The 27,413-nt window shown below is 43.9% G+C and overlaps 1 protein-coding gene across 2 annotated transcripts in view; it reads left to right on the top strand.

The window, feature by feature from the left end:
• Ctnnbl1 (catenin, beta like 1) overlaps window positions 1-27,413 on the top strand; it is a 154,503-nt gene that overhangs the window by 71,289 nt on the left and 55,801 nt on the right. For both annotated transcript variants that reach the window (NM_025680.4, XM_006500022.3), the window contains 4 exons: window positions 776-867; window positions 9,066-9,138; window positions 9,362-9,420; window positions 10,765-10,913. In NM_025680.4, coding sequence (NP_079956.3) covers window positions 776-867; window positions 9,066-9,138; window positions 9,362-9,420; window positions 10,765-10,913 — 373 coding nt within the window. The remainder of the gene's footprint in view (window positions 1-775; window positions 868-9,065; window positions 9,139-9,361; window positions 9,421-10,764; window positions 10,914-27,413) is intronic.

Raw genomic sequence — 27,413 nt, forward strand, 5'->3', positions numbered from 1 at the left:
TGGAGGGAAGGAAAGCATTTGATGTGGTAAGGGCAGTGGTGGTTTTTTTTAATGCTCTTCTTCTTGATGTCATAGCATGTAATAGCTTTTTTCCCTTTGCCTTCTAACTTTTAATTTTCCTATTAAGTCACACTTTGACTGTTGTAGGAGATAGCAGGACCAATTATTTGCTTCCCGATAGCTGGCAGCTACCTCTGCCGTCATGGCCTTTCCCCTCTGCACGCGTTAGTGTGCTCAATTAAGAAGATCATGCTCACCTCCCTGCCAGTGTCTTGGTTTTCATATGAATCACAATACCACAATGTGTGTGTGTGTGTGTGTGTGTGTGTGAGAGAGAGAGAGAGAGAGAGAGAGAGAGAGAGAGAGAGAGAGAGAGAGAGAAGAGAGAGAGAGAGAAGAGACTACCTGGCCCTAGGAGACCCTGCCCTAGCCTGACTAGCTGCAGACCTCTGGGACTGAGCGTGCTTTGCTAGGCAGCTCTCCACCCATCAGCGTGCTCTGCTCTGGAGTCACCTCTATTAGCATAAAAACCCATCCCTCATCTCTTCTGCGAATTCCGTCATTTTCAGTTATGACTTCTACTTGTAACATAACTTGAAGAAAAAGGGGAAAAAACATAGCAACTCCTTGGTTAATCTAAAAGTGACAACAGCATCTGTTGAGTAGAATACAGGGAAGTGGGACAAAGGCTAAAGTGCTTGTCATGGGAAGTGGGCTTGATGCGAGTAGGAGCAGAGAGATGCTTTCCCAGGTGACTGGTGTCTGTCTCTTTCAGCTATTGTGGAGAATATGGCCGAGTTCCGTCCGGAGATGTGCACAGAGGCTGCCCAGCAGGGACTCCTGCAGTGGCTGTTGAAGAGGCTGAAGGTAAGGGAGCCAGTGGCCCTGCCACCCATATGTCTCTGCTCTGGCTGTGGCTGGTGCCATGGTGTCGATAGACATCCTCCGACCTCCACATGTCTAGTTTGGGAAGTTTCTGGCCCTTTTGTTGCTTGTCTCCATCCCCAATAATCTTTTTGAGTTCTACTTTAAAAAAGCATCTGTTGTTAACAATATCATATATATTCTTTTAGAAAATTTCTGAACATACATAGGAGCTAGTGTTGTATGTTGACGTAAAAAGAATTATATAATGTTTTCTTATGCAAATTGTTTTTTCACTGAACTAATGATAGCCTAGTGTTCCATTGGACAGAAGTACCAATATTATTATTATTTTTTTTTTGAAATAGGGATTCATGTAGTCCAGGCTGGCCTGCAGTTCAGGAGACTTTGAACTCCTGATCTTCTTGCCTCTCCTTTCCATGTGCTGGGATTACATGTGTGTGCCTCCCTGCCCAATTTATGCAGGAGTGGGGATTGAACCCCTGGCCTTGTGCATGCTCAGCCATCACCCTAACAACTGAGCCACATCCTTTGCCGGGCTCTCAGTTTTAATTTTGACTGTTATAAGCAGTTTATAGTGGGTATCACATCTGAACACTATTCTGGTGCACTTAGCTTATCTGTGTGTTAAACCCCTACTAGTGGAACATTCAGGCCATAGGGTATTTGCATTAACGTTTGAGGCAGGTGTTGTAGAATTGTCACCTGTCAAGTTTGCCCTGCTGGCCACTCCCCTGTTGCTCCCGGGAATACCAGGCATCAACATACTTAAGGCTTTCGTGCACTTAGAAGTGAACATTGATGCTAGGCTACTTCAATTTACATTTTTAAATCAAAGAATGTGTATTGGCTTCCAGTTGCTTAGTAGCCATTCATGGGCTTGGGGAAGTGGTCCAGCAGGTAGGATGCCTGTACCCAGCTGTAGTCCCAGCCCTAGGAAGTGGAGGCAGAAGGATCAGAAGTTCAAAGTCACCCTCTACTACACAGTAAGGAGCAGGCCGGCCTGGGCTGTATAAGAGCCTGTCTCAAAACAACAATAATGACAGCTATTTGTATTAATTTCTTTTAGCTTTATATTTGTATCCTTTATCCTTATTTCTGTTGTATCCCTCATTCTCTTTCTTAGCACAGAGTCACCATGTTTTTAACTATTACTGCTGTCCCATCGAGTAAATAAGAAAGGAAGGGAAAAGCCATTAGCTTGACCAACTGTGTGATAGGAAGGCTACTGTGGAGGTCCTCACTAGCAAGATAAGAGAGGTTTCTTTAAGGAGGAATGACTCTTAAAGTAGTCATGGCTTATCCGGAATGTCTGGGCTGTGTCAGGTCAGGTTCACAGTCCTTGTCTTGGCAGGCCTAAGGGGAAGGCAGCCAGACAGTCTAGGTCTTCTCCAGCTCTGCTTATGTAACCCCATAAGATAGACACACACACACATACACTCTCACACACACACACACACACACACACACACACACACACACACACACACATCAGGGGAGCCTCTGCCCAGTAGTGCTATCAGTAGAGATAGACATATTTGCCAGGCAGAGCCCAGTGCACTGAGCCCTTGTAAGCCCTTTCCTTTTCCCACTTGGGCCTGTATCCAGCAGGTAGCTGGTTTATCTGCTGCCATCTTGGCATCTTCCTTTGGACTTCTGAGTCCAGGTGGTCTTTGGCCTTAAGCTGCACTTGTTCAGCGTACAGTTCCTTCCCCACCTACTTCTCAGCACTCAGTTTGTGTTTCCATCCTCATTGAAACACTTAGGGAGTGAGGGGTAGAGGAAAGGATAACAAGAATCTGGGTTCCTGGTGGAATTTGTAGACCCAACCTTAACATACAGAAAATAATCTCATAGTCTTTGTCTTTGTGAAGTCAGGATAGGGTTTTTAGGTCCTTGGGACTTAATAATGAATTTGAGGCTCATTCTTTAAAACTCCTCTGTCCTTTGAAAGGTGCTTAAATTAGCCATAACAGCATTCTCTTGCTCAGTCTCTGTCTCTCTGTCTCTGTCTCTCTGTCTCTCTGTCTCTCTTTCTCTCTCTCTCTCTCTCGTTCATTCTTTCTTTTTTTGGAGTTGCTTCTATAAGAGAAATTGAGACCTTTGGGTGTTTAGTCTGGGTTTCATTTGCTATTTTAGCAAGCTATTATTGAGTTTCGCCACAGGGCACAGAAATTTGTATAATCCTCAGGACAGGAAGAGCCTTGTTACAATCTATAACCATTTTCAAGGTTTCCAGTATTTAAACTTTAAATTGGTATTTGGTTATTTTACTGGGAATCAAGTAAAACTCTGTGCTGCATGGAATGGTCACAAAAGCAAGCTAAGCTAAGAGCAAGGCGGCAAGAAGGAAGCCATGACGCTTGAATATGCTTTGTTCTGGGTCTCTAGCCCAAGCAAGTGCGTGTTGATTCTTCACCAACATCAGCCTTAGAGATTCCTGGTGGACTGGACCTAGAGTCTGTCTTCCCTTGGAGCTGGGTGGCTGCAGCTAGTGGTCCTTCACTTGTCTGGCCCCTTTCTTTCAGGGGACCACTGAGGTCCCACGAGGTGACTGAAAATCCACGTGAAAGTGCCTTCAACTCATGACCATCCTGGCAGCCAGGGCCTTCAGCAGTTGTGTTGAAAGATCTTTAGTGCAATTTTGAAAACCAGGTTCCCTGGACCCAGCGCAGACCTACCGTCCCAGTGAGGCTCACTGGTGAAAACACCATGACCAAAAGTAAGCTGGAGAAGAAAGGGTTTATGTGTCTCACACTTCCGCACCACAGTTCATGACTGAAGGAAGTCAGGACAGGAGCTCAGACAGGGCAGGAACCTGGAGGCAGGAGCTGATGCAGAGGCCATAGAGGGGTACTGCTTACTGCCCTGCTCCTCATGCCTTGTTCAGCCTGCTTTCTTATAGAACCCAGGAACACCAGCTTAAGGATGGCCACACTTGGCTGGGCTTTCCATTATCAATCATTGAGGAAGAAAATGCCCAAGGCTTGCCCACAGCCTGATCTTATAGATGATAAACTCTTCTCAACTGAGGCTCCCTCCTCTCCTTTGATTCTACCAGTGTCAAGTAGACACACAACTAACCAGCACATTTACCATCTCAGGGTCCACTGCTAATATATTCTAGAAATTCCTCCTATGCATCAGTGTATGCTGCTCACTAAGGTCCACTGGGCTCTAGAAAGTGAACCCTCTTTTCTGTTCTTACCTACAGACGGATACAGGGGAATAGCCACTACTTCTTCAGTGCCCACCTCCCGACCTGCTTTAAGGCAACTTCCCTGCCGCAGTCTGGTCTCTTCATTTCTCAGTTCTGAAACGCTAGCCCTATTATCTGTCGCATAGCTCCTTTGCTTGTCTCTGTTTTGCTTACGTCCCTGTCTCCACCACGCACAGTACTTTTTCCTCCTGTGTTTTATATACACACCACTGTGGGACAGCCTGAGTCCCTACTCTTTCACACAGCCTGAATCATTCTTAGAATTATTCTGAAGGCAAGTGTGTAAGTTCTATTGTGGAGAAATAGCTAAAAGTCAAGACCTATAGGTGCTAAGTGACTTGCCCAAACCTATACAGGTAGAGCTGGAGCTGGGCTTGACCCACAGCCCAGAAGCGTTCTCAAGGGCCTTTCTGCAGTGCCGCTCTGCCTCCAGCCCATGAGCAGTTCTGGTTCTGCAAACCAGCCCCCTTCAGGTTTTTCCGAAAGGAATTCTTCTGGGAGTTAGCCAATCTGGATTCCAGCTCTGCTGGGAGAGCTTTCTTCATCCAGCAAGGAGAGGAGATCTCATGGAACAGCCTGAGCAAACTGTTTCCCTCAGCCTGGATATCCTGAGTGGAGGCCCGGCCTGGCTCTCTCTGTCTTGTATATCCCCACAAGCTTCCCCAGCCAGCCCACCCTGTCTTTCTTTTGTGCTTCCTGCAGGTTCTCAGATCCCCCAGGTGTACTTAATCTTCAAAACTAGGGCTGAGCCTCATGTTTTAGGGAGCCCTCATGGTGTGTGATGGAAGAGAAAGTCTCAGAGCTGAAATTCTAGAGTCCTTATGCGTCGAGGTTGCTGGATTAAACCCTCCATTTTGACTGATGTTCCATTTTTATTTAGGGATCCTTCAGTAATTCTCAGTAAGAGATGGATGGCAGGCACGTTAGATACAGCTTACACCGTTTCATGCTGGAAGCCCAGCAGCATGTAGCAACAGTAATGGGCTTTTTCTCATCCAACAAATGAAACCTTACTAATTTTTCCTAAGGAGACTAAGACCCATTGCAGAGAATGGTACAGATTAGCAAGTGAACAGATAGATGTCTCTCTAGCAGGAGAGACACTGTATCATAAATCACTTTCGTGTTCGGTTTTTTTGTTTGTTTTGTTTTTGTTTTTTTAACGTGGGGCCTACAAATGTCAGGATGCCAGATACTATTGGAAATAGCATCAAAACCAGAAGTTTTCTAAAGAAATGAAATTAGGATTCCCACTGAGTTTCCTGTTAAAACAACATTCCGGGAACCATTGCCACATTCCCCATGAGCTAATTAATTCACACCTGGCCAGTTAAGCGGCCAGTATGGCTGGTTGATGCAAGATCTTCAGCTGCGGGTGACAGGAGTTCTCTTTGACAGTTGTAAGGGGCTGGTGATGTGTGTGAGCCCCACCCCGACCTGTGTTCAGGTGAGCTGTAGATACAACCTCTACCCTCTGGCCGTGCGGGTGGTAGCATAATTGTTTTCTACTTTCCAAAAAAGCAGCAGCTCCCAAGAAGGTGAAGTTTAATTTTATTCAAGGCTAATCCATGCTGAGTACAAACCTGTGCTTGACTCTGCAATTACTCTGACAGCTGAAAGATGTAGGATCACCAGGCTCCTGGATGGCAGAACCCTGCCAGCTCAAATCCCCCTGGGGTACATTGTAGTAGCTAAGAGACAGCCTCTGCCCTGTGAGTTCTCCTTCCTCTTTCGGATTAAATGTCTTTGTTATTTGGCAGTTTGTACTGTGCAATCTCTGGCTGATAATCAAACAGGAATTAAGTTTCCTTGATATGTTTTATCTTTGACTAGACATGAAGGGTTAGTCACCTACCTGCTTCAAGTGACATTGCTGCCATCATCTCCTGCTTCCCCGAGCCGACACTGCTTTCATGTATTAACGTGTGAGGTGCTTGTCCACACCCTTGCCTGTGTATTCTAATCCTCATAACAGCTCTGCCGGCAGCATGCAGCTGTCCCAGGTTCAGATAAGGAGAAAGCCTGATGAAGTGGACAGGAGGGCCAGTAAGCTGGGCTTGGCTCTCCTTGCCAAGCTACCTCGCACAGCTCAGGGCTGGGAGCTGTCATGTCTAGACATCTTAGCTTCCTGATTAGAGTTCTCCTTTGTGCCAATTTGTCAACAAGAGAACTTCTGTTTTAAGAAAAAGATGATTTTTTTTCTTTTAGTTTTCACTTTGGAAAACTGGAAATTCCTTCTTGTGGCCAAGCAAGATTTGGAGATCTGAGCACCCAGAAGTCCTCAGGAGCGGACTCAGGTGCTGGGGCCTGTTAGGAATGCTGATTCAGCACAGTTCATTGAGTGCAGCCACCTCAGAAGGAAGACATAGCCACACAGGAGACCTTGGGTTAGGAGAGCAGAGTCATTTGACCCAGAGCCCATCAAAGTGAGTGGTTAGAGCTGAGACTCTTAACTCACACATTCTGACCCAGTCCAGAAGCCTCGGTCCACACTGGGCCTTGGAGGCTTTCCTGTTGCCCTGCACAAGTCCCACGGTAACTCTCTAAAGAAAGAAGGGTTTTTCTTTTTTTAAAGTAGAATGCATTATATATGTCTGTTTATTTAGTATATGCATGTGTACACTGTAGTCTTCGTTTAGAGGTCAGAGGACTACTTACTGGAGTCATTTCTCTCCCTCCACCATATGGGTACCAGGGATCAAAATCAGATTGTCAGACATCACAGCAAGTGCCTCTAGCTGCTATCCAGAAGTATTATGTTTTCATTTCTATTTTACAGATGGAGAAATAGAACTTTACTTGGGTTATAGATCCTGTTGCTGGTTCTTGGTGATGTTGTCTCAGTAATTTTGTTTTTACTATGATGGTTTATTAGGTAGTTAGATACAAGGGGCTGTGAGTGTGTGTGTGTGTGTGTGTGTGTGTGTGTGTGTGTGTGTATTCTAGCAATCCAATAGCTATTTGAAGGGAAAACACACATAAATTAGAAGAAAGCATCATTGATTTCATCTTGAGCACTCCAGTCACTACTAATGGAGTGTCGCTCCTCATCTAATCCTCACACATTTTCATATAGTAACTACCAAACCTAGCTTACAAAGGTATGATGTCATTAGAAGAAGGGACCTTGAGCAGTGTGTACAGTACTTCACAGCTGTCAAGTGTCACCAACTTGTCCCTGAAAAATCTCAACATAGCCTGTGGTGAATTCAATCTGCCAACCCAACTTCCTCAGCTCAATTTGGGAACACCAGACTTTGTGGCACATAGGTAGCATAGCAAGTTACATAATGGTCAACAGGCTTCAGCTTTAATTTACCTCTCTTTGTTGTGGTCCTCAATTCTCTATCTTACATATAGCAGGTAGCCAATAATTAGTTATCGAAAGGAAGAGAAAGATTCCCTTTTAACTTGGAGACAGAAGTCTATGAAGTTCTGTAAAAGACAAGAGGCATGGAAGCCCAGAAAGACCATTATCACAATAGCCAGTGTCATTGGCCTTCTTTCAGTTCAAAAATACATTGATGTGGTGGCCCAGTGTCGTCATTGGCCTTCCTTTATTTTAGAGTACCCTGTTTCAAAATATCCTGGCTTTTGAAAAGCTACACGTAAAGTTATGTAGTTATGTGGCTAAAATCATTTAAATCTAATCACAACAGTGGGGGCTTAAGTAACTTGAGTAAGCACTTGACTAGTTGAAGAACCCTTGCTCCTGACTGCTGTCCACTGCCTGGCTTTCTAGCCCCGTGTTTTAAGTTTATAAAACCACTTTTCTTCAGGCAAAATATACTGTAGACTGTAGTTAAGCTCTGGCTGTTATACAGATTTCTTGAAATCAGGCCTCCAGCTTGCCCAGGGAGCATGCAGTACAGCCAGCATGTATACAGCCTTGCACTTATGGGTCTTTTAACCTGAGATGAGTCAGATGCAGCTCCCTCCTAAAACCCTGTGAGGTGCACTTGGGCTTGATGAAGAAGACGTGCACAGAAACTGAACCAGCACTGGCTGTTTCTTGATTAGACGCTACCGCTCTTCCTCCTTAAGTACAAAATCAATGTCCAAACAGCTCTGTGAATGGTGCAGGGTGATGGAGGTGCCAGCTTCAGTATGAACACTTGCCCTGTCCTCTGCAGCTACAGAAATTATTTGTCATTTCAAAAACCTAGCTACAAAGCAGGAGTTGTGCTGATTAAAGCCATTGTCTGTGTGTCTGTATCTCAAGGACCTGGCTCTCTTAGGTAAAAACATCAGCGAGGTTTGCACGGTGCCACTGATGGTGCCATGTTAAAGTCTTGCAGCTGGAGTAACTGGGCAGCCATGAAAGATGGTCTCTGCAGTGGACGTGTCCCCTCTGCGGGTGTCCCCTCTGCGGCTGCGAGCTGCAGAGCACACAGCAAGGGAAGAATTGTGGGTAGTAATTTAGGTATTAAAATATTAACACATTTTTGCATATTTAATGTGGTTTCCTTTTTAAATAGTAGGCAGATTATGGCCTATAAGCAGATAGGTTTATGGGTTCAAATTAAATTTTAAACATTAAAAAAATTCCAAAAGGAGCTACTTCGTTATAAATATTTTTAGCTAATCTCAACAAGAACTTGCTTTCTTTTCAACTTCTCTGATCATGTATCAGCTAATTTACAGCCTCATTTTCTGGTTGTAACTTGTAAATTGGAGTTTCATATGTTTTAATCTTATAAGCTCAAAACTTTCTCTTACTTGCCTTGGGGATACACAGTCTCTAGACTTAAAATATGGGCACAAGGTATGCTCTGTGGAGGAGGGTACATTCACACACTGGGTAGGGCTACTCTGTCCCTTTGTTATTTAGCATTGAGAACATGTATCTGGTCCCCCTAACCTGCCTTTCCTTTAACCTCCTCGTATCTGGTGGGTAAACAGTTTGCCCTGGAAAGGGAGCAAGATTCCTTAATGGCTCTCTCGTTTCTGTTTCCCACAGGCCAAGATGCCCTTCGATGCCAACAAGCTGTACTGTAGTGAAGTGCTGGCCATCCTCCTCCAGGACAATGACGGTGAGTGCCCTCACAGAGACAGGCCAGGCTGGGAGCCACACTCAGTCTCAGATCCGGTGAACTTGCCTTTGGCATCGCCTGGGCTCTCTGCTTGCTCTCCGTGCAGCTTTTGTACTCTGTCAAGCTGTATTGATTTTGTTAGCTGACGGATCAGTGGTAGACGGCTGTAAAATCTGACAGTTGGCTTCTTTTTTTTTTTCTCCCTTTATTTTCCTTCTTTTAGAAAACAGGGAATTGCTGGGAGAGCTGGATGGCATTGACGTGCTTCTTCAGCAGTTATCCGTGAGTACCTGTTCCTGTGGGCCTGCTCTCAGTGGGAGGTAGAAGTAGAAATATGGGAAGGGGCAGCCACATGGGGACCAAGGGCAGGTTGGAGGTCACACTGGAGCACAGGGCTTACCTTTTTTTCTTACTCACTGGCCCTTTCTGATCGAGTGTCATGGTGAAACTGGCACAGCCCTTCCCAACTGCTGATCCAAAAGTAGGGAGAAGTAGGGAGCTCTCCTCTGTCCCCAGCCAGGATGAGCCAGTTGTGTTCCTTTCTAGCACCCAGCACGGTTCAGCTCCTTCCCCTTTGGTCCTTCCCTAGAAGAGTCTGTCTGCTCACTGAGGTTCCAGGGGAGCGCAAGGAGAGCAGTTTCCAGCTCCATGGCACGAGGGTCGTGGTGGTCGGGACAGTAGGGATGGTTGTGGCACTGCAGGCGGGAGTGGGAAGGTGGAACGTGCCTTTTGCTGGTTGAAAGCAATGTAAATCCAGTTGAAATGTTACCTGCTGGCAGTCTGGAAGTGCCATCAGGGTTCCTCCTCAAAAACCTTATCTGTGTTACTCCAAAACAGCACTGAAAATAGATCATTTGGATACAGGCTGAAGAGTGTTGAGTGTCTGAGACGGCAGTTTGCATACAGCTTTCCTGCCGTGCCAGCCGCTGAGTGACTTGGCCTCCACCCTAAAAATAGAGCTTTGTGGTGGGAAGCTGTTTGCGGTTCCCATGAAGTGCTGTGCAGTCACTGATTGCAGCCCCTATGGGGCCACCTGCCCAGCTGGCTCAGGGGCTCTCCCAACCCGTGCTCAGCGCTGACATGCACAGCTGCCCAGATGCATGCCTGGGCCTCGGAGCCCCTGCTATTGAGTGAGGGGAATGCAGCAGCCGCGCTGTGAAGAAGCACCTCTTCACCTAAGATAGGATCGGCTACTCTGGGTTGTGGGTACCGTAGAAAGGGGGTGAAGTGGGGCTGGACGGAGCAGGGACAAGGCTGTAGGGCTTTCTGCCAGAGTTGGTTTTGGAGCTGAGCTGTGGTTTCAGACGTGTTCCCTCTCAGTTTCACTGTGTGTGTCCAGTATGGCCTTGTCTCTTTCTGATTTTCACAGAGGCCAAGGCCTGAGGTGTGCTGTTTTGTTTGGCTGACTTGCTGCCTTGACGCTGTCAGTCAATCTCGGCCCAGTGCTTGGCTCAGTGTTTTTATGTGAACTTGTATATCTTTATTTAGTGCCCACACCTAGAAAGCTCAGTTTCTCTAAGCTGGAAACTGGCGAGAGCTTCATTAGTAGAGTTCACTTTCCTTGGTGGGCTTTGGAAACTGTAGGGTGCGCATTTTTTAATGGCTCCGTTCTACTCTCCTTGGCAGGTATTTAAAAGACACAACCCCAGCACCGCTGAGGAGCAGGAAATGATGGAGAACCTGTTCGATGCGCTCTGTTCCTGCTTAATGCTCAGCTCCAATCGAGAGCGCTTCCTGAAGGGCGAGGGGCTGCAGCTCATGAACCTCATGCTCAGGTTTGCCCCAGTCCTCACTGTGCCTGTCTGTCTGCCCGGCACTGCTAGCCTGACTTTAGGATGCGTAGCTGTGGTCCTTCAGTCCCTTGAGTTTCCCATTCATCCAGACAGTGTTCATTTAGGGATGTGTCTGAGCTTTCCTGAAGGGTGGGCTGGCACATAAAGCTGTGCCTCGTTTGTGTGCCGGGTGTCAGTTGGTGACGCAGCCACTGCCCTGAGGATCATGTCCTTGTTTCTTTTATTGTGTTGGTTTTGGAGAAAGCTAAGCATTACCTTTTGGGCTTGTTCGTCTCAAAATCTGTATGCTCCATAGATCTCTCTGTCTATATTCCTGCCGTTGACAGCAAAATATTCATATTTATTCATTCAGTAATGAATTCTGTGTGTGCCGTGTGCCTAAGCACAGGGAATATGAAATATGAAAGATGCTTCTACAACTGTGGGCTTATACTTCCTTTAATGTATCTTTTTTGTTCTGCTCTACTCTCTAAAGACAACACTGCTTCAGCTTCTCAGTTAGTCCAAAGAATCTTAAAGTTGGAAATAAAGTGGAGAAGTGGCTTGTTTGGGTGTTTTATTGAGAAATGTGGCTGGGAAGGAAAAGAGAGTTCCTGAGGAGGTGACCAGAATGGAGTACCACTAAGGGACAGCATTTGAAATTGAGAGGCTCTGGGTGCTGCTTGCAAACACATTAGGAATTTTCTAATCATGGAATTCGTGGAGTTGAGCCGGGGTCAAACATCGTAAAACCTCTAGTCACATGCAGTGACAACTGAACAAAGATGTCTCTGAAAGTGCCTTACAAATTGGACGTATACTTATTAAGCATAATTTAGACTGTGGGTGTTCATTCTGTTTTCTTTTTTTTTTTTTTTTTTTTTTTTTTTTTTTTTTTTTTAAAGATTTATTTATTTATTATATGTAAGTACACTATGTAGTTGTCTTCAGACACTCCAGAAGAGGGAGTCAGATCTCGTGATCGGATGGTTGTGAGCCACCATGTGGTTGCTGGGATTTGAACTCCTGACCTTCGGAAGAGCAGTCGGGTGCTCTTACCCACTGAGCCATCTCACCAGCCCCCTCATTCTGTTTTCTATTAGGATATTTTTAGTTACTGTGTTTGTTAAGTGTCTTGCCAACAAGGCCGAGTCCTCCCAGAAGCTAAAATGCCCCAGTCTGTCACCCAAGAGTAGCCCACCTTTGGGCAGATAGAGTCTTCTTGGTTTTATTGTCAGTACTACTATTATTATATCATCATTTATTATTATTTTGGTGGGAGTTACTTGTTTGTTTGATTTAACATTTAGTCCTGCCACATTCTACCGTTTCATATTGTTTCCTTTTTAACTTCCCGTGGTATTTGTCATTCTGTGACATAAGTGTCATGAGAGGGCAGTAACTACTTGAGGGACACAAGGAACATTGCGGCCATTTCCACTATCATGACGTAGTCTACAATGACCAGTTTTGTGTTTTAAATGACTTGGGGATTATCAATGTACAGAACTCTAAAGTTCCTTTTCTTTAAAAGGTTTGTGGAGAGCTGAAATACGGCTGTCATACAGTGTATCCTAGACCCTGGATTGATTGAGAATCTTCTTTTGAGAAATTGCTTTTAAATGCAAATTGTTCTTTAGAGAGTTCTGGGAAATTACTCCAAGGCCTTTGCTGTTGAGGTGACTCTGGCTTTCCTTTCTTGAGAGCATTCGTCTCTTACCCTTCTAATTGCCTGGCCTTTATTGAAATGGCCGCTGTCTCCCAAGCAAACAGTGTGTAAAGCATTTGGCTTTCTGGGTTTTCTAACCTTAAAGCTTCCCTCTCCAGGGACTTTCCCCTAAGCTTCTTCCAGGCCTGAACTGCCAGTGTCTGGATGGCTGAGTGCAGACGTGACGTGATGAATTCCTTCAGCATATGGCTCTGTAATGTGTAGCAGTGGGGAGCTGAATAAATAACCAGAAATATGGATTATTCAGACTGGAATGCTGAGGTTCTAGGAGGCTAATTAAAGAGCTCCAAGGGGCTTGGGAGCCAGAGCCTGCCCCTCTCAGAGCCAACTCTGCCTCCTGTCTCTGTCTCCTTCTGTCTCTCTGTCTCTGCCTCTCTCTCTCTCCCCTGCTCCAACCAAGACTGTTTTAGATGCTGTAATATCTCATTATCTCCTCTGATAATACTTGATGTTTATTATTGAACCTCTACCCATGTCACATCTCCCAACCTAGTCCTCTGCCCTCTTAGATTCTAGATGTGGAGACCTTTGTTTGCTGTGTTAGATACACCACAAGATGGCCAGCATGTTTGTCTGACTCAACGGAACTAGAGGTGCTTTCTTTGTGAGACTGTAGTCCTTGAAAATCTGGAACTCACAGAGATCTTCCTGCCTCTGCTTTCTAAGTTCTGGCATTTAAGGGTACTACCATACCCAGTTTGGATTGTGAGCTTCTCAGAGCAGCAATCCAATCTTCTCCTGTCCAACAATAGATGTACAGTGGCTTCCAGTCCATCTTCTCCGTGTGAGCTAGAAAAGCTGAGGATGCTCTTACTGTTTAGAGCCACTGATGCAGAATTTCTACCTGAACCCATAGATAGGCTGCAGAGAGGAGAGAGACTTGTTTAAAGACAATGGAGTGAAGTGTTTTGTCCTGGGTTTCCTGGCCACATTTTTAGAAGATGAAGAGCAAAGAACAGGCTGTAGGGTATTTGTGATACTGAAGCTCAAATTCAAGGAGACCTAAGTGCCAGGCCGTTCCAGGCTCCGCCTGCACCCATAAAGCCAGTGCCTTGTCCCTTCTGAGCCTTGAACTCTCAGCCGTCTTCCTTCATCCTCCTGAGCCCTCCTGGGCTGTGTTTTGGGTAGCATTCCCTGCCTCATTTCTGCTCCAGCTCAAGGCAGCCTTCAGCAGATGTGGGACTGGACTCTATTCTTCTGGCCTTTGTCTTTTTCCTCTGTACCACCAGGGGCCAGCTGAGTGGTCAGGTGACTTTCCCTCACTCCTGAGCTGTCTGGATTTCACAGTACTTGACAGAATCAATGGCAGGGAGGGGCCCTTTTTATGTATTTGTGCTTCTCTCACTGCCAAAGAACAAATGAAGACGTCTTGAAAAAGAAGCAAAGATTTTTATGGTCATATTGAAGAGTGAGCCTCATGCTGCGATAGAAGCAGCAGGCAGCTATCCTGTCCTGTCCTGTAGGAGCCACAGTGAAAGGAAAAAACCCATTTCCCATGTGGTCCCATAGCTGTTAGCAGAACACACAGAGGCTCTGGGCAGTGCCTAGCATGACACCTTTAGGGAGAGGTGTCTCTGACATAAAGGTGTGCTATGTCTGGCCTCTGTCTTGGTCTGAGAATTGAGAACAATGGTAGACAGTGTAGGATGGGCAGAGAGAAGGTGGTGGTGGCGGCGGGGCGGGGGGGGGGGGGTGGCCTTTTGGTAGGCAGCAGGAGAATTGAGGTAAAGACAAAAACCAGCTGATATTTTTATAGTCAGAGGTGGTTGAGTGGAAAATAAATTTTAAAACTGGGTGTAGCAGTGAATGTCTTTAATCTCAGCACTAGGGAGTCAGAGAGACCCTGAGTTCAAGGTCAGCCTTGAACTACAAGGTGTACAGAGTGAGTTCCAGGGCATCCAGAGCTGCACAGAGAAACCCTGTCACAAAAAGAGAAAAAGAGAAAAAAATGAAAAAGAAAAAAGATAAAACTCAAAGGAGCTGCAGTTTATTGTGCTGTTTAAGAACATTAATCCTAGTACTCTAGAGGTAGAGGCAGCTGGATCTCTGTGAGTTCGAGACCAGCCTTGCCTACAGAGCCAGTTTCAAGACAGGACTACAATGAAACCCTGTCTTGAAAAAAAGACATTTTTAAAAAAAGGACTGTGGAATTGAGAGGTGCCAGTCTGCAGAATTACACACAGTCTGGAATGGGGCAGGAAGGGAGATGGCACTGTAACTGCCCCAGAAGCCCTGAATGAGATGGAGCTGCTGTCTCCTCCTTCATCCCCACAGATGTCTCTCTCCAGTGAGATGCTTGCTACAAATAGAAAATTTCAATAGATGTGGGTTAATTTTAGCCTGTGCTCCCAACAGTCTTTCTTGCAGCGCCGGCAGGCACTTTATACCAGTGTGTCCTTGGCTGTGAACAGTTTGGTGCTCTTCAGGAACTGCCAAGCTGCCAGGACAGGAAGAATTACATTGTCAATTTCTTTGAAAATGTTGACGTGAGGCTTATTGCTTCTGTTGTAAACATTGTTCCAGTTAGACAGAAGACCACCACGCTCCCCAGAGATGTGCTCAGCCCAGCCTGAGTTGTGTAGCAGAAACACAGTGAGTGAGCTCGTCTCCGTTATTAACTGTACAGGTAAAAAGAGAGACAGAAGGACACAGTCACATCGTCCAGGAATCACTGATTCTTGTTTGGTTGGGTTTTGCTGAGTTTTTTAGGAAGGTTTTCCTTTCTCAAGAATGTGACAGAGAGGGTGTTGACATGCCATTTGCAGAGTGAGGCTCAGCAGGTCCCATTCTGAACAGGGCTTGTGGCAAAGTATATGGGTAAAGAGGGCATCCTGGGCCCTGGGTGTTCATTCCCTGGTCTTTTTCCTGCAGTCCAGTGGTTTTGTTCTTGATGGCCATACATGTTACAACAGTCTGAACCACTCTGCATTTTCAGTCCCGACCTTCACCATGTTCCAAGAGCTAGCGCCTTCTCTAAGCTCCAGTCTCTTAGGATCAGGCAGAAGAGATCCTCGGGCCAGGTCTGTGGGCAGCTGTGCCACCGTGGGGCTGAAGATGCCCGGGCATGTTCTGAGCTGTGCATGCATGCGTCCGTGGCTTGTTGTTCCTTGCCTGTAAGCCAAATCCCAGTGCTCTGTCGTAGATGGATCCCGATAGTTTGCACCTGTTCTCTGAGAACAGACAAATGCTTCACAGGCACAGAGCAATCTTTCCCAGTCCTGCAGGCTGATGGTACCACTTCATAAATGGAGAATGCCGTGGTAGGAGCGGATTAGCTGACCAGAAATTGTGGCAGACCTGTCTGCCCTGTCTGAGCCCTTCTGTCTGACTCCATAGTTGTTTTTCAGCCCAGGGTAAATTGTGCATAATTGAGGTGTCTGTTTGCTGCGTCCTCCATGTGTGGACCACCCTTCACATCCTTGCCACCAGCCTAATGACATCTGCCTTTATCACGCTCCTGAGTTTCCCTGTACACTCTGACTCATTGTTTCTAGGTAACAATTGACTGGCTTTTTGGCCACTATATATTAAATTTCATTTTATGGAATTCAGTGTAAAGGGAGTCATATAGCATGTGCTTTCGGCTGGGTGTGGCAGCTCATCTGACCAAGTTCACCATGTAATGTGTTTTGAGATTGATCCTTGCAGTGTATCAATAGCTTGTTCCTTTTTCACCACCAAATAATATTTTATCATATGACTAAGCCACAGTCTGTTGACTCACTTACTGATGCTCTGTTTGTATCCTGTTTGTAACCCTTGAGAGGAATGAACATAACTGTGCAAGGCTTCAGGCACACGCAGTTCTCATTGATCTTGGGTCAATACTGAGGAGCTGAGTGGAACCATATAACTGGTGTGTACTTTGGTTTTTAAAGCTCTGTCAAACTGCTTGCAAAATGATGCCATTTTGAATCCCATGGCACTGTGTGAGTTCCAGGAGCCCTGGTTTCCCATTAGCATTTGGTCAGCCTTTTAGTGGAGCCGTGCTAACGTCTGCACAGTGTGTGGCGGGGGTTGTCTCATACAGTTAGAATTTGTTTTTCCTTATGACTAGCAGTATTGGGTATCTGAGTGCAAACTCATCCCCACATCTCTCTGCTGGTCAGTTCTCATCAAATCCTCTGCCCTTGGGTGCAGGAAACTGTGCCAGTGATGAAGAGTACAGCCTCATGGACACAGGCCCGACAGGCCTGTGGTGCAGGCATTGTGTTCTGCCCTGGGCTCTGCCTTTTCCTTTCCACGGTCATCTTTTGAAAAATCTTAATTCCGATGGTGATTTATTTATTCCAGTGACCTGTTTCTGTCTGAGTAACTTGAGTATCTCCTGTCTTTCAAGAAATGTATCACTTTGGTTTGTTGACAGTCTTATTGTGTGCAAGTCTACCCTCGCTCTCCCTTAAGTCTGTAGACCCAGCTTTGTTTAATGATTTTTCTCTACCCCTTTTCTGGTTTTTTGTGTTGGAGATTTCTGCTCTGGTCTTCATTTCTTGACTTTTCAAGATAGAAATATGAGGTTGTTCATTTGAGGGCTCTGTTATTTTCTAATGTGTGTGCTGCTATAAATCCCTGCTCGCTGAAGAGTCAAGGCAGCCGGCTGCTCTCTTGCTGTCATGTGTTTTCATTTTTATTTCATCCAAAATGAAGTACTTAGAAGTGTGTTGTAAAGTTCTCAAATATTGGGTGCTTTTCTAGCTGTCTGTTCTCTTTTCCAGCTGTCTGTCCTCTTTTCCAGTTGTCTGTCCTCACTGACTTCTACTTCCTCATGCTGTCTGAGAATACACTTCATGTGACTGGAACCCTTCTGGATCTACAAAGCCTTGTGTGGGCCCAGGTTGGTCATGCTGCCAAGCCCTCTGAAGAGCCTCTGCTGCCTGCCCCGGCGCAGGGGCTTTGCAGTGGGAGGGGGTAGAGTTGGTGTCATGTTGCTTACAGGTTGTTTTCTATTTTGGTAGTTAGTGTGAGGTGGCGGTGAAACCGTGGCGTTGGCCTTTGTCCTCTCATCCATGTATGCTTTGGCTCCACGCATTCTGAAGCTATTTAGGTGCTTAAACATCTGGGACGACATCAGTTGGGGTGGCACACAGTTTTATTCCCAGTGCTCGAAAGGCAGAGGCAGATGGATCTCTGAATTTGGATTAATAAGGGCAGCCTTGTCTACAGAGCGAGTTTTAGGACTGCCAGGGCTACACAGAGAAGCCCTTTCCCAGCAAACAAACAAAAAGTTAAAAAAAACATTTCAGAGTTTATGCTCTTTTGTGTAACTGACCCTTTTATTATGAAGAAATTACTTTCTCTATCACTAGGATTGCTCTTTGATCTGAAACTTGATTCCTAGTATTGTAACACCACAGCTTCCTCTTAATGAGTGTTAGCATGGTATCTTTGAGCATCTCTCTGTTCAGGAATAAGTTGTATGCTGTCTGATGCCTTGCTCCCTTCTCCCACCAAATGTATATGCTGAAGCCCTGGAACCACCCCCCATCCCGGGTGGCTGGAGACAGTATAAAAGAGGTTTTTATGGTTGCACCCCAGGCGTGCCCTCTCAGGGTGCTGTGGGACCCACTGGATCGTTTCTCTCTCTGTCCTTCCTGCTGCTGCGGTCACATATTTGATGTCAGAATACGATGGAAATCCCACTGGAGAGTCTTCTTTTTGTTTAAATGATCAGTTATCTTTTAAAATAGATTTTTAATAGAAAAATGGTCTTTTCTATTAAATATATTTCTGTTCTCTATATCTACATATTTTTTATTAAGAATAGATTCTTCTCTCATACAATGCATCTTGACCACGGCCTTATCTTATCCTTAGTGGAATTGCTTTGAGTTTTTCTCCATTTAACTTGTAGTTGCCTATAGGCTTGCTGTAAATTACTTTTATTATGTTTAGGTATGTCCCTTGTATTCCTAATCTCTCCAGTACGTTTATCATGTAGGAGTGTTGGATTTTCTTCAAAGGTTTTTTTTTTTCAGCATCTAATGCGGTGATCATGTGTTTTTGGTTTCTTTCTTTCTTTCATTTTGTCTATATGGTGAATTTCATTGACTGATTTTTGTTGTTACTGGTTTTTTGTTTGGTTGGTTTGGTTTTGGTTTTTTGGTTTTTGTTTTTTTTTCAAGACAGGGTTTCTCTGTGTAGCCCTGGCTGTACTGGAACACACTCTATAGAACAAGCTGATCTCGAACTCAGAAATTCGCCTGCCTCTGCCTCCCAAGTGCTGGGATTAAAGGTGTGCTCCACCATGCCCGGCTACATTGACTGATTTTTATATGTTGAACCATCCTTGCATCTGTGGGATGAGGCCTACTTGATCATTGAGGATGATTTTTTGATCTGTTCTTGTATTTTGTTTCCAAGTAGTTTATTGGGTGTTTTTAAATATATGTTTATAAGGAGAATTGATACGTAATGTTCTTTCTTTGTTGAATCTTTATTTAGTTTGGCTTTCAGCATAACTGTAACCTGATAAATGAATTGGGCAATGTTTTTTCTATTTTGTGGAATAATTTGAAGAATATTGGTATTAATTCTTTGAAAGTCTGGTACAGTTCTGCCCTAAAACCATCTTGCCCTGGGCTTATTTTGGTTGGGAGACTTTTAATGACTGCTTCTATTTCCTTATAGGTTATAGAGCTATTTAAATTGTTTATCTGATCTTGACTTAACTTTGGTAAGTGGTATCTATCAAGAAAATAATCTTTGATTTTTCAGTTTGGTGGAGTAAAGGTTCTGAAAGTATGTCCTTATGACTATCTGGATCTCCTCTGTCTATTGTTATGTCTCCCTTTTATTGATTTGGATATTCTCTCTCCCTCTTTTAGTTAATTTAGATAAGGGTTTGTCTATCTCTTTCAGAACCAACTCTTTTGTTTATTCTTTGTATTTTTCTCTTTGCTTTCCTTTTGTTGATTTTTAGCTCTCAGTTTCAGTATTTCTTGCTGTCTACTCCTTGGGTGTGCTTACGTTTTGTTCTAGAGCTTTAGATATGCTGTTAAGTTGCTAGTATGAGATCTCTCCTTTTAATGTAGGCACTTATTGCTATGAACTTTCCTTTTAGCTTTGGGTATGTTGTATATTCATTTTTATGGAATTCTAGAAAGTCCTTAATTTCTTTATTTCTATCTGGTCCTACTTTTTATTCAATATAGAGTTGTTCAGTTTCTAGAACTTGTAAGCGTTCTATTGTTTCTGTTGTTGGTATCCATTTTTAATCATGGTGGTTTGGTAGGATTTATTTGGGTAGGAAATAACTCTCTTTCAACTTCCTTGTATCTATTGATATTTGCTTTGTATCCAAGTATTAATTTTGGAGAAAGTTCCATGAGGTGCTGAAACAAAGGTATATTCTTTTGTGTTTGGGTGAAATACTCTATAAATACCTGTTCACTTCATTATGTTTGTATTTCTCCATTTATTTTTTGTGTAGGTGACCTGTACATTGGTGAGAGTGGAGTAATGAAGTCTACCACTATTAGTATGTGAGGGTCAATGTGTAACTTGAGCTTTCATAGTGTTTCTTTTACAGAAGTAGGTATCCTTGTGTTTGGGGCATAGATGTTAAGAATTGAAATGTCATCTTGGTGAAATTTTCCTTTGATGAGTATATAGTATCTTTTCTGTCTCTTTTCATTAGTTTTTGTTTGAAGTCTATTTTGTTAGGTATTAAAATGGCTACACCAGTTTGCTTTCTTAGGTCCAATTGTTTGGAAGATCTTCTTCCAAACCTTTATATCTATCCTTGATGCTAAGATGTATTTCTTGTATGCAACAGAATGATAGATTCCATTATCACATCCATTCTATTCTCCTTTTATTGGAGAATTGAGACCGTTGATTTTTGAGAGATGTTAGTGACCAATTATAGTCATTGTTAGTGGTGGTGGTAGTGGGGAGGGGGGGAAGGAAGGGAAGGAGAGAGAGAAAGAGAGGGAGAGAGAGAGGGAGAGAGAGAGAGAGAGAGAGAATGAATATGTTCATGTTTTCATGAGTGTAGATACTCATGAAATAAACTAACTCCTTGGGTTGGAGTTTTCCTTCTTCTAGTACCTGCTGTAGAGCTGGATTTGTAGTTAGATATTGTCTGAATTCAGCTTTGTCATAGAATATCTTTCATTCTCCATCTATGGCGATTGGAAGTTTTGCTGGGTATAATAATCTGGACTGACATCTGTGGTCTCTACAACATATCTGTCCAGGCCCTTCTGGCTTTTTGAGTATCCATTGAGAAGTCAAGTGCAGTTAATTCTTATAGGCCTGATTTTATGTGTTACTGGACCTCTCTCTCTAGCAGCATTTTATATACTTTCTTTGTTCTGTATGTTTAGTGTTTTGATTATTATGTGGTATAGAGACTTTCTTTTCCAATCGAATCTATTTGGTATTCTATAAGCTTCTGGTACCTTTATAGGCATCTCCTTCTTTAGGTTAGACAGTTTTTCTTCTATGATTTTGTTGAAAATATTTTTTGGGCTTAGCCAGAACTCTTGGCCATTTTCATCCCTGTCTGCTCCTTTGCCCTGTTTCTTAGTCACTAAGAGACATCATGACCATGGCAACATATTTAAAAACAAATTAATTGTGGGCTTGCATTCAGTTGTAAAGGTTTAGTCTTTTACCGTAGTGGCAGGAGCATGACAGTACTCAGGGTCTTGGAGCAGTAGCATCCTGCCTTACAGGCCTTGAGAGAGTGAGCCTGGGCCACTCCACGGACACTTCCTCCAACAAGCCTCACCTCCTAATCTTCCTAATCCTTTCCAAAAGTGTCACTCCCTGATGACTAAGCTCTCACCTGTGTGAGGGGGATTCTTACTCAAACCTCCACAGCCCACTCTCTCTCTCTTCTTTCTCCTGACCCAGCCACCGGCTGCTGTGCAACCCGACTCCCCAGGCACGCAGTCCCCTGGCCTCCACTGTGGTGGCACCCACTCCTTCCCAGGTGCCCCTGCTCTGCTCTGCCTGTGCTCCTGTTCCCTTCTGCTCCCTCTTCACCTGTCTGCTAAACACAGTTCAGCTTCACCTCCTGACCAGGCCTCATGGCTGCACTCCCCTCCTTTGCCTGTGCCTCTCCTGCAGGACTCAGCCCTTCTTAGGCAGCTCATCCCTCATCTGCTTGTTTCCATGCCGTGCGGACCAACTCCCCAGAAGCCCCGAGCTGAGCTTTGTCTCTGCATTCTTGACTAGATGTCTGGCACCTGTTAGGTGTCTCATAAATATTTGAGGAAAGAAAAAAAAATGAGCAAGGAAAATCATACTCAGAATCTATGTTCATCACAGACGTGTTTGGGTGTGATAAAGAATAAGCTAATTAAAACGACAACAGGAGATACTGCTGCGGCATCCAAGGCACACATGAGCACATAGGCATCAGCCAACCCTAGCCATTGGCCATGGCCCCAGCTGTAGAGGCTGGTTTTCACATTGGTGCTGGCATGATCGACAACCCGATGAACCCAGACAAGACTAAGATAAACTACTTGTCCTCCAGCAGAATAAATATTTCAAATAAAGTCAACCAAAGAAAGTCAGGCCAAACAGCTATTGATTGCTAAAAGCCTGAACTTGAGCCCAATGAATATTCCAAAGTTCACCTCCATGCAGTTTGCCTAAATGGTGATCAATACACAATTACTGCCCCCTTTAAACGTGTCCTAAGCTGCTGTGCTGCCTACCCAAAGAAGGGCTTGCTTTTAAAGTCTTTTGTTTCTCAAATTTGCTTAGGCAGGGAAAAAGGAGAGCCTTGGCTCAGCCAGGCTCCTTTGCCTTTAGTGTTTCGGGCAATCCTATGTCATTTGTGAAATAGTTTCAGTGTATGTTCAACAGAAGCTGAAGGTGCCCTGGTCAGCAGTCATCGTTCAATTCAGGACGCCTTTTCCTGGTGGCTAACCAGTGAGCATTTGTAGCCGTGTTTCCTAATTTCTGCCCGAGTGATTATCTGCCCTAGTCATAACCTCTATAAATCCCAGCTTGTAAAGCTGGCTTCAGAAGTCCAACCACAGCAAGAATGAGAATGTTATTTGTGTAGCCTCCTACTAGAATTTCATCTTGAGACAGAAAGTTCTTCCCAGTAGATAGCAAACCTTGTTTGCCTCCCCCTGATGTTTAAACTTTAATATTTCTCTTAAATAGGCCCTTTTTAACGCCTCCCCGCCCCTCTGCTGCAGTCAGACCTCTTTTTGTATCGCATTTACTCTATTGCCATAGTCTCTGAACCGTCCTCCCTGCCCACAAGGTCTGCCCCTCCAGCCCCCTCTTCTCTCTGCTTCTGGACTAAGCCCTTTAATTGTGCCCCTTTGGTGCCCACCTTGAGTAGCTGGGTGGTTATCTGTGCTGAGGAGGATGGAGGTGGGAATAGTCGTTGCACATCCTGACCACCTTCCTGTCCCCTGGCTTTCTGCAGAGTGTAAGCTGTAGGGTACAGTGACAGCTTTCCTCTTTGACAGGAAAGGTGTCCAGCAGGTATTGTGGGGACCAAACACAGGGGCAATTTTCCTGATCACCTCACATTCATTTGGTCTCCCCAGATGGATTCCACTTTTTGGAGCAGAATCCATGTCTTTGTGTGTACTACAGTACTGAATAAGTGCTCAGTAAACACCGTGCACTTGGGTGGCTGGTTCACCGTCTGTACCCAATTAGGAAGTAAATGATTTGTTTCTGTGTACCGCTTAGAGTGTTAAAGAAAATCATATAAGATTTTAGGAAATTATGCTTGTTACTTTTAGATCTTTTAGATCTTAAAAGTCTCCAAAGCTCCCTGTACTGAAGGTTTGGTTGCCAGCCTGCAGTTCTGTTGGGAAATAGTGGAACCATAATGAAGTAGGGTGTAATGGAAAAGAGTGAGGTCAGTGAGGGGGTATGTCCCTGAAGAGGGACTTGAGGACCACCCCCACCTGCTTCTGAGCAGCCCCATTACCACACAGCCCCATTGTGACATGCTGTGCTCTGTGGGGCCAGGTGAGCACAGAGTAAAACCTCAGAAACAGGCAAGATGAACCTTTCTTCTTTGTAAGGTGTCTCCGGTATCTTGTCACAAACTCCCTAGAGAAATCTACAAAGTGGTAGCCACTAACAGGATTGCTGACCTTCAGCATCAAGGGTAGTATCACCTTTGCTTTGCTTTGCTTTGGTTTCTTCTTAAGAGCCACTTAACTTTTCTAATTTTACAAAGTACATGTTCACTGTTGGAAAATGAAAGGCACTAAGAAGTGGCAAAAGGAATTCGCATTCTTCTACATGATAACAACCAGTTGTGCCAGCACCATTTGTTGAAAATGCTGTCTTTCTTCCACTGGATGGTTTTAGCTCCCTTGTCGAAGATCAAATGACCATAGGTGTGTGGGTTCATTTCTGGGTCTTCAATTCTATTCCATTGGTCTACTTGTCTGTCACTATACCAGTACCATGCAGTTTTTATCACAATTGCTCTGTAGTAAAGCTTTAGGTCAGGCATGGTGATTCCACCAGAGGTTCTTTTATCCTTGAGAAGAGTTTTTGCTATCCTAGGTTTTTTGTTATTCCAGATGAATTTGCAGATTGCTCTTTCTAATTCGTTGAAGAATTGAGTTGGAATTTTGATGGGGATTGCATTGAATCTGTAGATTGCTTTTAGCAAGATAGCCATTTTTACAATGTTGATACTGCCAATCCATGAGCATGGGAGATCTTTCCATCTTCTGAGATCTTCTTTAATTTCTTTCTTCAGAGACTTGAAGTTTTTATTATACAGATCTTTCACTTCCTTAGAGTCACGCCAAGATATTTTATATTATTTGTGACTATTGAGAAGGGTGTTGTTTCCCTAATTTCTTTCTCAGCCTGTTTATTCTTTGTGTAGAGAAAGGCCATTGACTTGTTTGAGTTAATTTTATATCCTGCTACTTCACAGAAGCTGTTTATCAGGTTTAGGAGTTCTCTGGTGGAATTTTTAGGGTCACTTATATATACTATCATATCATTTGCAAAAAGTGATATTTTTTACTTCATCTTTTCCAATTTGTATCTCCTTGATCTCCTTTTGTTGTCGAATTGCTCTGGCTAGGACTTCAAGTACAATGTTGAATAGGTATGGGGAGAGTGGACAGCCTTGTCTAGTCCCTGATTTTAGTGGGATTGCTTCCAGCTTCTCACCATTTACTTTGATGTTGGCTATTGGTTTGCTGTAGATTGCTTTTATCATGTTTAGGTATGGGCCTTGAATTCCTGATCTTTCCAAGACTTTTATCATGAATGGGTGTTGGATCTTGTCAAATGCTTTTTCTGCATCTAACAAGATGATCATGTGGTTTTTGTCTTTGAGTTTGTTTATATAATGGATTACATTGATGGATTTTCGTGTATTAAACCATCCCTGCATCCCTGGAATAAAACCTACTTGGTCAGGATGGATGATTGCTTTAATGTGTTCTTGGATTCGGTTAGCGAGAATTTTATTGAGTATTTTTGCATCGATATTCATAAGAGAAATTGGTCTGAAGTTCTCTATCTTTGTTGGATCTTTCTGTGGTTTAGGTATCAGAGTAATTGTGGCTTCATAAAATGAGTTGGGTAGAGTACCTTCTACTTCTATTTTGTGAAATAGTTTGTGCAGAACTGGAATTAGATCTTCTTTGAAGGTCTGATAGAACTCTGCACTAAACCCGTCTGGTCCTGGGCTTTTTTTGGCTGGGAGGCTATTAATAACTGCTTCTATTTCTTTAGGGGATATGGGACTGTTTAGATCGTTAACTTGATCCTGATTTAACTTTGGTACCTGGTATCTGTCCAGAACTTTGTCCATTTCATCCAGGTTTTCCAGTTTTGTTGAGTATAGCCTTTTGTAGAAGGATCTGATGGTGTTTTGGATTTCTTCAGGATCTGTTGTTATGTCTCCCTTTTCATTTCTGATTTTGTTAATTAGGATTTTGTCCCTGTGCCCTCTAGTGAGTCTAGCTAAGGGTTTATCTATCTTATTGATTTTCTCAAAGAACCAACTCCTCGTTTGGTTAATTCTTTGAATAGTTCTTCTTGTTTCCATTTGGTTGATTTCACCCCTGAGTTTGATTATTTCCTGCCGTCAACTCCTCTTGGGTGAATTTTCTTCCTTTTTTTCTAGAGCTTTGAGATGTGTTGTCAAGCTGCTAGTGTGTGCTCTCTCCAGTTTCTTTTTGGAGGCACTCAGAGCTATGAGTTTCCCTCTTAGAAATGCTTTCATTGTGTCCCATAGGTTTGGGTATGTTGTGGCTTCATTTTCATTAAACTCTAAAAAGTCTTTAATTTCTTTCTTTATTCCATCATTGACCAAGGTATCATTGAGAAGAGTGTTATTCAGTTTCCACGTGAATGTTGGCTTTCCATTATTTATGTTGTTATTGAAGATCAGCCTTGGTCCATGGTGGTCTGATAGGATGCATGGGACAATTTCAATATTTTTGTGTCTATTGAGGCCTGTTTTGTGACCAATTATATGGTCAATTTTGGAGAAGGTCCCGTGAAGTGCTGAGAAGAAGGTATATCCTTTTGTTTTAGGATAAAATGTTCTGTAGATATCTGCTAAGTCCATTTGTTTCATAACTTCTGTTAGTTTCACTGTGACCCTGTTTAGTTTCTGTTTCCATGATCTCTCCATTGATGAAAGTGGTGTGTTGAAGTCTCCCACTATTATTGTGTGAGGTGCAATGTGTGCTTTGAGCTTTACTAAAGTGTCTTTAATGAATGTGGCTGCCCTTGCATTTGGGGCATAGATATTCAGAATTGAGAGTTCCTCTTGGAGGATTTTACCTTTGATGAGTATGAAGTGTCCCTCCTTGTCTTTTTTGATAACTTTGGGTTGGAAGTCGATTTTATTCTATATCAGAATGGCTACTCCAGCTTGTTTCTTCAGACCATTTGCTTGGAAAATTGTTTTCCAGCCTTTCACTCTGAGGTAGTGTCTGTCTTTTTCCCTGAGATGGGTTTCTTGTAAGCAGCAGAATGTTGGGTCCTGTTTGTGTAGCCAGTCTGTTAGTCTATGTCTTTTTATTGGGGAATTGAGTCCATTGATATTAAGAGATATTAAGGAAAAGTAATTGTTGCTTCCTTTTATTTTTGTTGTTAGAGTTGGCATTCTTTTCTTGTGGCAGTCTTCTTTTTGGTTTGTTGAGGGATTACTTTCTTGCTTTTTCTAGGGCGTGATTTCCTGGACAGCATTGTTAAAACCACTGGGATAATGAGAACCCAAAGGCAAAGGTTTTCAAGGTGTGGGGCAAGAGGATCCTTGTCACTGATGTAAAGTGACGTGTCCCACTGTGGAGAGCAGTCTAGTGGGTCAGCATAGTTACCCTTGTAACCAGCAGCCCCTCCTAACATAGATGTACTCAAGAAAAATGAAGTTCATGTCCCCTTTTATATATACATGAATATTTACAGCAGCATTATTTACAATAGAAAATATATATTCACTTGTATACAAATCAACATATAGATAACTATATAATGAACTAGTCACCATTAAAAAGGCGAATGGACCACTGACAACCTAGAACACTAGTCACCATTAAAAAGGCGAATGGACCACTGACAACCTAGAACACGGGTTAAGCCCTGAGAACATGACATCAAGTCACAAAGACCATGTGTAATGGCATTTGCTTGAAATGCCTGGAGTAGGCGAGTCTGCAGACACCACCCAGAGCTGTGGCTGCTGGGAGCTCAGGAGCCAGGGAATGCAGCCAGGAACAGAGGGGACATGGTTTTCTCACAGGGTGGTGGAAACGCTCTGTGGTCGGTCGTGGGATGGTTACCTGCATGTGAGCAGG

This window comes from Mus musculus, chromosome 2 (genome assembly GCF_000001635.26).
Source record: "Mus musculus strain C57BL/6J chromosome 2, GRCm38.p6 C57BL/6J".
Classification (NCBI taxonomy): Eukaryota; Metazoa; Chordata; class Mammalia; order Rodentia; family Muridae; genus Mus; species Mus musculus.